At 40.0% G+C, this 12,785-nt stretch overlaps 1 protein-coding gene and 1 long non-coding RNA gene across 15 annotated transcripts in view; one reads left to right on the plus strand and one right to left on the minus strand.

The window, feature by feature from the left end:
* The window catches only part of LOC125637226 (uncharacterized), a 157,563-nt gene that overhangs the window by 88,798 nt on the left and 55,980 nt on the right, over positions 1-12,785 (plus strand). The window lies entirely within an intron of this gene.
* The window catches only part of MEF2C (myocyte enhancer factor 2C), a 142,630-nt gene that overhangs the window by 30,403 nt on the left and 99,442 nt on the right, over positions 1-12,785 (minus strand). For all 13 annotated transcript variants that reach the window (XM_048851438.2, XM_048851437.2, XM_048851442.2 and 10 more), the window contains 2 exons: positions 6,762-6,948; positions 3,997-4,044 (listed from right to left, as the gene is read on the minus strand). In XM_048851438.2, the coding sequence (XP_048707395.1) occupies positions 3,997-4,044; positions 6,762-6,948 (235 nt within the window). The remainder of the gene's footprint in view (positions 1-3,996; positions 4,045-6,761; positions 6,949-12,785) is intronic.

The following is a 12,785-nucleotide window of genomic DNA, read 5'->3' on the forward strand; positions in this document are numbered from 1 at the left end:
ATCCCTCCTTAAGTACTCCCTGCTTGCCTACCTGCCAATTCACAGATTAATATGGGATTGGGTTTTTAAAAAGTACCCGGAAAAGGTTTTCAGAAATGACTAGTGATTTCTGGGTGCCCAACTTGAGTGACCATAAAGAGGCTGGATTTATGGAGAAGAGCTCAGTACTATCTGAAAATCAGTTCCCATTAAGGTGTTTTTGACACCCAAAATTGCTAGTTACTTTTGAATTGCGTATCCCTTTTCTTTTGATATTGGCTTTAAGAAGGAGAAGGGGAGGAAACAGGAATGAGAAAAACAAATTACAAAACAAGAAAGAGAAAAAAAGAAACAGTTAAAATGGCATTTTTGTTGAAAATACTGCTAACCTTATCCCTTTGGAGAATCTCAGGTTGGATTTAAAGGTTCAGGGTCAAATTCTGCTCTTATTTCATTATTATTTACAGTGGTAAACCTGAAATAACTCTTGGCATCTGTGGACTTGTTCCATATTCACACCTGTGTAACAGAGCAGAACTTGTCCCACAATATTCTTCTAGTTACTTTCAATAGAAAAATTAAAAATAACACAAAACTATGTGCTCCTTATGTGAAGTCCCAACACTAGTGTGAAATGTAAAATATAATCCAATTTTAGAGGTAGTGAAAACCAGGAGATCAAAACATATGGGCAAAGAAAGGCCTCCAAAATCAATTGTAGCACTACGTTTTTAAAGAGCAGTCAACAATTATTTGAAAGCTTCATCCTCTGTCAGGTTTTCAACAATGTTAAACCACTACATGAAATTATAGCTCAGATAATGTACAGCAATAAAAACGCGTACGTCTCATTATTAGCTTCTTGTCAAGTTCCCCGCAACTTAAATGGTTTATGTTTAAGGGTAAATGTGCTTCCTAAAAATTAAAACAACACTGCATACTTTACTATGTAAACAGGTAACATGTCACTTGATTAAGTGGTTATGATGAAAGGGGTTTAACTCTAAAGACGTTTTACAACATACTGGTTTAGGTCCCAAGAGTTCTTGTTCTTTTCTTTCACTCAAAAATCTCTGGTTTAAGAGAAAGGCACCAATGACACTGATATATTTATAGTTTAGCAGCTATACTAAATGGGAAGTTCACTCTAATTTTGCTGGCAGTTGTTACTCTCACATAGAATCATAGACGAATCATAGAAGATTAGCAGTGGAAGAGACCTCACGAGGTCATCTTGTCCAACCCCCTGTTCAAAGCAGGACCAACCCCAACTAAATCATCCCAGCCAGGGCTTTGTCAAGCCGGGCTTTAAAAAACTCTAAGGATGGAGGTTCCACCACCTCCCAGGACATGACATAAACTGTCCCACTAGAGTTTGACTATGAATAGAATTTATTCTAACAAACCTAAGGTAATCTTGATTTTAGTTTATAAATACCATTATTGGTATTTAATTGTGTAACGTAACAATCCAAACCAACAAACTAACATAGTTTTCAAAACATGGATGTAACTAACTTAAGTAGCTTTTTCTGTTTCCCATTTTCTAGTTATCATGTGATTTGTTAGAGTCATGCCAGAAACTTGTGCCCTTTTGTTGGCCATCAAAAATAGTTTCTTTTTGTAGTAACTGAAATTAAACTTTTGAACAACTTAGCTCTTCTTCTTGCAGTGCATTATTTTGAATATATGCTATTTTTGGATGGTGCAGAAAAAATGCAAATTCATAAAGTTATAATTTGGCAAGAAATAGGAACCCTAACAAATTAAACCACATGATCATGCCATCAGCTTCTAAGATGCCAAATGGAAAAAACACTGGGGTCTCTGTTTTTTCTGAAAAATCGTGAACAAAGAGAACTTTTGGTGTTTATTCTTCTGTAGTCTTATGAGAGAGAAGGCTCTCCAAAATAGTGGCATTGTTGAATGAAGCTACTGAGGCAGACGATTCAACCATATATGACCCCTTATTGTCCTTTGGCCCTATATCAAATCCCTCCTACTGCTTTGCATTTAAGACATGAAGAACACATATCTGTACTGGTGTTTTTGGGCTCTTACTGCCAGATAAAGAACGAAGACTATTCATACAATTAAATATTTATGAGACGTTCCTGGTAATGTCCCTCTTACACAGCATTAAATCAATTGACCAGCCCGAAGATACATTGCTTGAAAGCCAAGTGTGTAATAATAGAATAAGCAATCTATATTCTCAAAGGGTCATTCTGTCCTCTTTAGTATACCTAACTTAAAAGAAAAATTTACATTAAAAAAGCATGGTCCCTATACTTAGTGTGTTGAGTGTGTCTTCTTTAGACAGCAAAATGTGTATAGATTTGAATGAGAACCAAGAACAACAAAGCCAACTAGACATTTAGAACAGCAATCATTTTAGTAGACACAAACATTTTTTAGAATGAAACACTGCCAGCTTCCCAGCACCTTTGTAAGAATGAAAAGAACAGGCAAACCAATGATGGTGCTACCATGACATGTCTTAACAGGCCAGTAGAGGGAGCTCATTAATAGGGCAATCAAACTTCCTCTCCTAGTTTATTGGCTGTGGTGCCTGAAGCTTCAATCATGTACATGGTCAAAAAAGGGTATGACATGAAACCATCAGACATCACCAAAATGAATCTTTTTAGCTGCATTTATGCAAAATACCAACAGATAATAAGAAAATTGTAATTTTCTAGCATGGTTTTTGTGAGAATAGGAGAGACTAATGGCTAAGAGCCATATGTTCATTTGTTTTGCATGCTGTAGTCATACAGTAATACAAAATGACCTCTCGAAGCTGCAGTGCCAGTTGAAAATGCCTACTGGCTCCAGTGTTGTGCTGTTTCAATTTCCCAACATATCCAGCATGCAAGATCTGTGATTTATTTGCATGTGACAAAATAAAAAATGAAAAACAAAAAAAGAAGATAAAGGAGAGGTCTGAGGCAAGTTGGGAGGAGTCAGGGAAAAAAAAAGAAATTTATATAGTACCCTGGGAAAGTATCTTTATGATATAGTGTAAGAGAGTAGAACTTTACAATATGTGTCACCAATTATTGCTACCTCTGGTGTATGGTACACACAGTGAATCTCCACACTACTCCTCCGTATAGCTCCTATCAGCCAGCAGTTAACACAGTTCCACTGCATGTTCTACTGCTCGGCTTTTTCCTGGAACATTCTAGTATTTTGTCATCTGCATTTGTCACAAAGCAGCATCACTGTCCTGGTAGTATACTGCAGCATTTACTGAGCCCGGGAGCAGTTCCTACAACATAAAAGCAACATCACTCTGATATTGCAGTCCTTACCAGCAATAGCTCCAATTTAAATCAATTGGATCCAATTTTTTCCTATGCCTGGATCTCCTAAAGTCTTTTGAAAATTCCTTGTCTGTTAGTCTTTGATTCCATAAAGCAATTAAGTAAATGTTCAAAGTTAAATACTACTGGTGTTTCATTGCAATTTTTGTAGCTCAAAATCAATACAAATGGCAAGTGCTTAACTTAGTACATGCTGAACTGCTTTGCTGAATAGGGGTGGAGTTAAGCATATGATTAAAATGAAACATGTGCTTAAGTGCTTGGCTGAATCAAGGTCCTGATAAGAGACCCAACCCTAAAGTCATTACTCAAGCTTATATTCACTGTGCAAAATCCTGGTTCATTGAAGTGAATGGCAAAACTCCCATTGATTTCAATAGGATTGGGATTTTACCCATTGGCTTCAAAGGGAGATTTGGCAGAATAAGGGCTGTGTGATTGGGCCTAAAGATTTTTACGGAGAGACTTTAGGTTAAAAGGAAAAACTTGAGGACACTCTGAATGTGGAAAGCTGTTAGGGGTGTGGATTTGCTCCCATTGAAGCTGATGGCAGAACTCCCATTGACTTGGCAGAGGTGAGCTCTTATTCTGAGTATACAGGTATTTTAAGACCAAGCCTATGGTAATGATCTGTTGTGGTGCATAACACAAAATAATATTATGCAACATAAAATGCTCTTCTCATTACCTGCACTGGTGCCTGCACCGGTTGTGAGGTCCCCACCCATCAGGCCACCTAGGAGTTCAAATAAAATAGTCAAAAGGATAATGGCTAAAGGTCACACATTTTAAACAATATTAACATGTTTTCTCTCAGATGACCTGTTCCAATGCCCACTGAAGTTTCTGGACATCTTTTAATCGACTTCAGCGGGCATCGGATCAAGCCCATAATCTTAAAACTGCAAAATGCCCTTTGGAAGGTTTTACAGCTAACAATATTTGTGTCATGATGTCATGCAAACATAAAAATATGTGCAATACTTTATAGAAACTGACACTTTCCAGAATTTTTTTCAAGCTGACATAGTCTAAGAAGCATCCTTATATTTTAAAAAAAATCAGACTAGCCCTGATTATACTGGATTATTTGAAAAAATAATTATTTCATTGTTAATTGCATTAGAAAAGCCAAACGTGATAATTCTGCATCGGGTTGGTGCCAGGCAATGACATATTGCAAGTAGCTCTACGAACAAATTAATGGTAAAGAATGATTGTAACACATTTGTGTAATTGTTGATTATAATATTCTTGACCCTTTCGCAGACATTCGTTCTGTAGATTTATTTATTTACTTTTTTCCTTGGGCTGGAGACCTTGTATGCTTCTTTGAACTCTGAATGCTTAAGGCTGACGTTGCTTCAGACAGATTGAGGGTTGTCTACACTATGAAATTAGGTCGAATTTATAGAAGTCGGTTTTTTAGAAATCAGTTTTATATATTCGAGTGTGTGTGTCCCCACAGAAAATGCTCTAAGTGCATTAAGTGCATTAACTCGGTGGAGTGCTTCCACAGTACCGAGGCTAGAGTCGACTTCCGGAGCGTTGCACTGTGGGTAGCTGTCCCACAGTTCCCGCAGTCTCTGCTGCCCATTGGAATTCTGGGTTGAGATCCCAATGCCTGATGGGGCTAAAACATTGTCGCGGGTGGTTCTGGGTACATATCGTCAGGCCCCCGTTCCCTCCCTCCCTCCATGAAAGCAAGGGCAGACAATTGTTTCGCACCTTTTTTCCTGAGTTACCTGTGCAGACGCCATACCACGGCAAGCATGGAGCCCGCTCAGCTCACTGTCACCGTATGTCTCCTGGATGCTGGCAGACACGGTACTGCATTGCTACACAGTAGCAGCAACCCATTGCCTTGTGGCAGCAGACGGTGCAATAGGACTGGTAGCTGTCATCATCATGTCCGAGGTGCTCCTGGTCGCCTCTGTGAGGTCGATCAGGAGCGCCTGGGCAGACATGGGTGCAGGGACTAAATTTGGAGTGACTTGATCAGGTCATTCTCTTTAGTCCTGCAGTCAGTCCTACTGAACCATCTTATGGTGAGCAGGCAGCTGATACGGATTGCTAGCAGTCCTATTGCATCATCTTCTGCCGGGCAGGCAAGAGATGAGGATGGCTAGCAGTCCTATTGTACCATCTTCTGCCGAGCAGCCATGAGATGTGGATGGCATGCAGTCCTTCTGCACCGTCTGCTGCCAGCCAAAGATGTAAAAGATAGATGGAGTGGATCAAAACAAGAAATAGACCAGATTTGTTTTGTACTCATTTGCAAACACCCCCTCCCCGCCCCCCGTCTAGGGGACTCATTCCTCTAGGTCACACTGCAGTCACTTACAGAGAAGGTGCAGCGAGGTAAATCTAGCCGTGTATCAATCAGAGGCCAGACTAACCTCCTTGTTCCAATAAGAACAATAACTTAGGTGCACCATTTCTTATTGGAACCCTCTGTGAATTCCTGCCTGAAATACTCCTTGATGTAAAGCCACCCCCTTTGTTGATTTTAACTCCCTGTAAGCCAACCCTGTAAGCTGTGTCGTCAGTCGCCCCTCCCTGTGTCAGAGCAACGGCAAACAATCGTGCATCTGAGTTGAGAGTGCTGTCCAGAGCAGTCACAATGGAGCACTCTGGGATAGCTCCTGGAGGCCAATACCATCGAATTGTGTCCACAGTACCCCAAATTCAACCCGGCAAGGCCGACTGAAGCGCTAATCCACTTGTCAGGGGTGGAGTAAGGAAATCGATTTTGAGCCCTTTAAGTCGAAATAAAGGGCTTCATCGTGTGGACGGGTGCAGGTTTACATCAATTTAACGCTGCTAAATTCGACCTAAAGTCCTAGTGTAGACCAGGGCTGAGTGAATGATCCTAATCCCCATTTATCCTGCTCAGAGGTGACCCCGAATCATCACCAGCATGGAAAGCAACCTTTTGTTTATACACTTCAGCTTGGAGATGGCCTACCATTTACCAATCAATGAGCTTGTGAATACATACAGAATCACAAATGTTGTATTTAGCCTCTTAACTGATGTTTAAGTAATTAGAGGCCTATTTTACTTTCGAAGATAAGGTTGCCCTGATCACACTTAATTTTTCAAGTTTATGAAAAACAGTGCAGTGGCTTTTTGCATGACACAAGTAGATGAGCTGCCTTTTTATGTAACAGCAAATTGTCTGCCTTTAATTCTTTATTGATTTCTTCATTCTTAGCCAATACTCAGATGTTTCCAGAACATTATTTTCAGGGCTTTATTTTATTTTATATATCTGGGTTAGAAACGGCATAAGCTTTTTCTTTGATTACTTTAACACAGCAATTTTGGGCACACTGTTATGACTGGTAAAAGAGAATCCTGCTTCTCTGCGTACAGTTTAAAGTGATAGAAGATGCACTGGTACTCTGATAATAAAGAACATTGAAAGAAATGGGATTTAATAGAACCTACCTGTGTTTCCTGCACTCGGAGGCCGATGTGTCACACCAGGAGACATGCTATTTCTCTGCAAAGAAGGGTGGGCCAGTGGCAAAAGATTGGGGTTACCCAGCGAGCTGACTGGGTTATTGTATACCAAACTGTTGTGGTTGGACACTGGGATAGAAACTGGCATCTCAAAGTTGGGTGGCGGAACAGCCTGTACAAGCAAAAAAGGGAAACAAAGACAAGAATAGTACAGAAGCACAACAGTCTTCAAGTACAGTTACTCTATATTTAGTTCAAATATTTTGTAACTGGTGGTTAAAACATTAAAAAAAAACACACCCTAACAATCAAGAGAAGAATTTAAGGCACTAAGAAAGGCTTTTACAAATGGCTTTACAAATCATGATTCAATATTCCTTTCCTGCAGCTTGTACATCTCCTTTGTGAGTATTGGAAGGTTTTTTTCTCCACTTTGTTTAAAACAAAACCCCACTTCATTAGACTTCATTTTCCTTCTCTTCCATTCAGGGAAGTCATAATTGTTCATTTGTGATATCTTAATCTGGTGTCACAGATGACTGTAAGATCAAAGGTACATGATTATGATGACTTCATTTCATGGAGAAAAATGAGAAGGGATGGAATGCAAGGGAGAAAGCTTTTAGTTTCAGCATGCGTTGCTTTAGCAACCAGAATCATGTTAAAGGCACAAACAACTGAATTACTTTTTAAAAAAAGTTTTTCCTTAGTCTGGAATGGGCTTTAAAGAAACAAAGTGCTCCCCAAGGACATATCAAACCATAGTGTAAAATATACATATCCAGGATCCTTAACTGACAGTTCTTTTTTTGTAATGCCTTTTCATTATGCTTTTATCTTCATGTAAAAGTAACATCCTCTTTATATATATATATATATATATATATATATATATATATATATATATATATATATATATACACACAGTAATTTTCATCCTGAAGGATCCCTTTAAATAAAGCAAATTGGGCCAAGTTATGCCTCTTATTACTCTAAACAGCGTGGAAGAAGGAGAGAAGGTGCAGTGCCTGAGTGGCAGTGCCAAGAAGCATTTATTAGACATTTAAAAAGCACAATCTAGTGTTGCCAATTCTCATGATTTTCTCATGAGTCTTGCTTGTTTTCTTAAAGCCGAAGGTTCTGGAATTATGTGGACACGTGAGAATTCCTGTTTTTGTTTCTTAAAAAAACAACAAGTTTTCAGTCCTCTTGGTTGCAGAGAAAAACTTGAAAATGTGACCTGAGAGCATCCTAAAGGTTCAAAAACTAGAAGCAACTAAAAGGAACCCCAAATGTATTGTTTTTTTAAAATCTCATGGGTTACAAGCCAAAGTCATGAGTTGGGGGGAGGGGGGGTCTGACTCAAGATCTTGGAATGCTTGGGGCTGGTAATACACACCTGGGACCTGGAGTCATTGTGATGAGAGATGTCCATAGTGCAACAATCCAGTTGTGCTGGACAGGGGATACATAGCCTTGTCCATGTCCCACCCATAAATACATCCTCTGGGGCTGGCTATTCAGTTCTGCAGGCAGTGCTAGCTCAATGCCCTGCTTTGTGTACTAGAGCAGCAGTCAAATTATGGCTGCCTTACGCTCCCTTTCCCTTGTCTCACCTCTCAGGGGAAGTATAATTCAGGCCTAAATATACAGGAATCATTTTACTTACCACTGAAATGCAGCAAGTGAATAATAGCACACAGCAAGATTTCAGTTCAGGGCAGCATGCAAAGGACATGTGACATGAGTACCTCCAGACTCCAGGTATAATTCAAGGTGTTAATTTTGTTTTCTAACATGGTCTGTGGCTAGGGTCCTGGCTTTAAAAAGACTGCCTCTGTCTCCTCATGCTGCCATGACAGCTGAGCGCAGCTGGGGTACTCGAGCTAACTGACCCCAGATTAAGTGTCTAGGGCCAGCTGGCAGGGCATTCTCAGTGGGGAGCCCTTGACTCTGGAACTAACTTGCCCTTTGCTACAACAGAGCTGAAGTCTGTTTCCCTAACGGTCAATTTTCTGAAGAGTTTGTTCAAGGAGGTGGTTTAAGTCTGTGTGGAAGAGAGAACTATTTTGAGGAATATCCTTCTCCTATTTTTAGTGGACAAGAAGCAAAACTGTATGTTTACATTCTGTATCTGGCCCCTGAATTGTACTAGATAGCTTGTATTTCATAAATAAAAAAGATAAAACAAATAAATACATACTGAAAACTATAACGGATAAATACCTTTAGAGTGCTCTGCATCACATTTAGAGACAAGGTGCTTTCTGTGTGCAGCACCCTAACCTGAATTGTTATGTTAATAACCAAAACTTTGCCTACATGTATAATTTTTCCTGCAAAAGAAAGTTTACAACACACACAACACAGATTAGCTTCTCAGAGTGTGTTATGACTGTAGGCCCGATTTCTTGGAAACACATAAATAGTAGGTAATTCAAAACAGTATATGAGTAGGTAGATATGTTTAGAAACACAATGGGTGAAATTCATCCCTCCTGGCACAAAGTCCAAATAACAGCGGTTTGGGAGGGGAACTCCCTAGGATGGAATCTACCCTCCACAGCACAGAGGCAGGCCATTAGGCTGCAAGATTAGCCTCTCTTCCACAGATATTTCAGCCCATGTGTTGCATTGATGGCTGCTGTCTTTCCAAAATGTTTTGGCCCACGAATCCATGTCAAGGTGGATCCATTAGCTACACTTCCAGCCTACTGCTATTGAGTTGACTAGGAGCCCCCTATCCTGGCAGCATGTTTAGGAAGTGTGGCAATTCCCCTCCAGGCTCAATCTGCCCACTTCTCTAGCTCTGTTGGGTCCAAGCAACACTTAGGGGCTTACATGTGCTCTCCCGCAGTTCAGAATTTTGCCCACTGAGTATGCAGAATGATCCTGTCTGCTTCACCTTTGCTATGATGCAGACAAAGCCCAAGCTGCTGATCATGGCTACACAGCTAATGAGCAGTGTTCATTCCTCTTCCCCTTTTTTCCTTTCCTACCTCCTTAATCCCTACCTCTGCTCTCAATTAAAATAAGCACCCAACTAAAAATATGACTAACAACACCGTGCCAATTCTTCACCAGATTAATTTGCTTGTATCCTCATCTCCTGCTCTTTTTCCATTTGTGTCTTTAGACTGCAAGCCCCTCAAGCCAGGGATTGTCTCTGTTCTGCACAATGGGTCCCCGATCCTGACTGCTGCTTTTACTACTGCTACTATACTACTGTACAGACTAATTATCACCGAAACATATGAGCACTGCCAAAGCAATTATTAGGTCCTCTTTTGTCCTTCTCTAAAGGTATTCTTAGATGACCTACAGAATTCATATCCCTCATTACTGGATGTACATATTGCAGCTGGCTTCGCATGCTTTTATGTAGTTTGGATACTGTAGGGCTAGTTTAGAGCACACTTTGCATGCAGTTTGGCTATGGTTAGGTTGTTTACTCGGTGCTTTTATATGCAGTTTGGCTATGTTAATTCTGGAATTTTGTTTTATTCCTTCTGTAGTCAAAATATATGGGACATAAAAATCAGTAATGAGTTGGGTAAACTGTGGGGTCCTCCTGGGCATCAAGGCTGGCTGTATAATATTACACTGCAGAACCAATAACAACCTGCTGCAAATTTGATTCTCTGGTTCTGGCTGCCTAGAACTTCTGTTTACAGACACAAATTTTCTCGGCTGGGCTGTGCAGGACCTGGTACAGATCCCCACACCACTTCTGGTGGTGAAACAAGGGTTAGAACATTCCATGGTATCATTAGTTCAGCCTTAACTGATGTGCATCTGTGCATCTGATATACTTCAAACATGTGGGTGACTTTTACATATTGCTCAACTTTGCCCGGTCTTCTTTCCATAATCAAATTGCGTGTTAAGCTGATGTGAAATTTCAAATGGGTGAAATCACACAACGTTGAGCTAGAAATTATGGTCACAATTTCTTGTGCTAAATTTTGCTAAAGTTTTTTGCCAATTTCAACCAGGACTTACCACTACATACATTCAGAGAGAGAGATTCATAGATGCTTTCTAGTGGACTATTTCTGTCCCATATGCTTTCAGCACTCTTCTAATAACTACAAATAAATATATAATTATCATCAGATGTTTTAGAATCATATAAATACGCATCCCTGAAATATTCTGTGGAAATATTATTGGCCTTTTTCATTAAGAAGAAAAGCAAAGTTTCTTTTCATCTGCAGTATTTTTGTTTAATTACAAGTCCAGGAGCAGGCCTAACCTTTGCCTTACATTTTTCTAAGCCATGATTAAATGGTTTGACTTGTTTTCACTCCCCTTCCACCCCTCCTCCCCCAGTTTTGCTCCTTTTCCCACCTTCCTGCCTGCCTTTTGTAGGCCACTTCTTCAGCTGATAGAAATTTCTGAAGCTCCACTGAATTCACTGGAACTATGCTGATTTACACCACCCGAAGATCTGGCCTTATATTTACAAATCTCTGTTATGGATTAGCTATGAACTCCATCAGGCCTATTAGACATTGGCTTTCACTGGGAGGGATGGCGCTTCCCACTGCACAAAGGGAGACTGTCTGCTGCTAAAAGAAAAGGAGTACTTGTGGCACCTTAGAGACTAACCAATTTATTTGAGCATGAGCTGCTATTTTGTTTCAAAGGATATATCTCCTGCATGCTGGTCCTGCTCTGCAGACCAGTGTGGAGGGTGAGAATTGAGCCATTTGTGGAGAGGGAGTGTCCCTCGTTTGCATAGAGGGAGCCATCCTTGGGCTTGTAGGACTGCAACTGTGTCAGATCTTTGTGTAGTGTGTGCACTGGAGGAGTGGGACACCTTGAGGATCTTTCTCCTGAGCATCCACATCAGGGCATGTCAGAATCCTGCCATATACATAATCATGGTAACACCTGCGATTCTATAGTGCCTTTCCTCAGAGCATCTCAAAGCCATTTCACAAAAACTAATAAACTGCACCTCTCAACATCTTTGGGAGGTATGTAAGTTATATTATATCCAATATGCAGTTTAGGAAACTACAGTAGAAAGAAGTTGAGCCAAAGAAATAGTCAATGGCAGAGCTGGGACTATAATGCAGGAGGAGAGCTGGTGGTAAAATTTTTCTTCAGTGTTTTGAATTTTGATGAAAAAAATAGACAACGTTTTTGTGACACTTTTGTGAGAAAATTTCGTCCTGTGTTTTTACCTGCGCTAGTGAGGATTTCTCTTGGTCACTGTTGCCTACTCTTGTAAAGAGTTAAAAAGCTGCCAGGATCGATACCCAGTCAAGAGTGAATTTTTTAGGATTGCAAAACTTTAAACAGTTACAGAGATATGGTGCTTTGGAATAACAAAACCAAGTGGCACATGAGCTCACAGCCTCTCGAGGAGCATGTGAAACGCAGTTCTGTACATGAGGAATGAATTATTTGAGGGATTTTGGTTTCTGGAATCAAATCCCATTTGATCAAGGCCTCTGTCACCTGGGGATTTGATCAACCAGTATCCATCATCTGAAAGTGGAAAGGAACTGCAGTGGGCAGGATTTTTACCAGGTAAAGGACTAGAGATCTGAGTTAATAACTGACTCAATAAAGCCATCACTTTACCAAAAAGATCTGTGTCAAGTCTTTTAGCAAAATCATGGTGGCAATTTCAAAGCTCTCTTGCTGACAAATAGAATTAGACAGAGGAGAGGAAGTAGGAAGGTGGGGGAGGAGGGAAGGAAATATAAGTGTATATGTATTCAATTAAATGTTGCATACACATGTTAAGCATTTTTAACAATGTGTTCTAAATGAATATTTGTCCAATTTAAAGCTATTCCAAAGATTTGCCAAAACATGGTTTTACCAGAGACACCAGAACAGCTCATTCAAGTTTTCCTTAACTCATATGAAAAATTCTTTATCCAAGAATTGTTTCCAACTGAAACAATATTTAAGTTGTGAAAGAAGAATCAGAAAATTCTTAAGGACAAACGTCTCTCCAGTTTGGACATCAGCTTTTGCATATGCAACGGA

The sequence above is a fragment of the Caretta caretta genome, chromosome 5 (genome assembly GCF_965140235.1).
Source record: "Caretta caretta isolate rCarCar2 chromosome 5, rCarCar1.hap1, whole genome shotgun sequence".
NCBI lineage: Eukaryota > Metazoa > Chordata > Testudines > Cheloniidae > Caretta > Caretta caretta.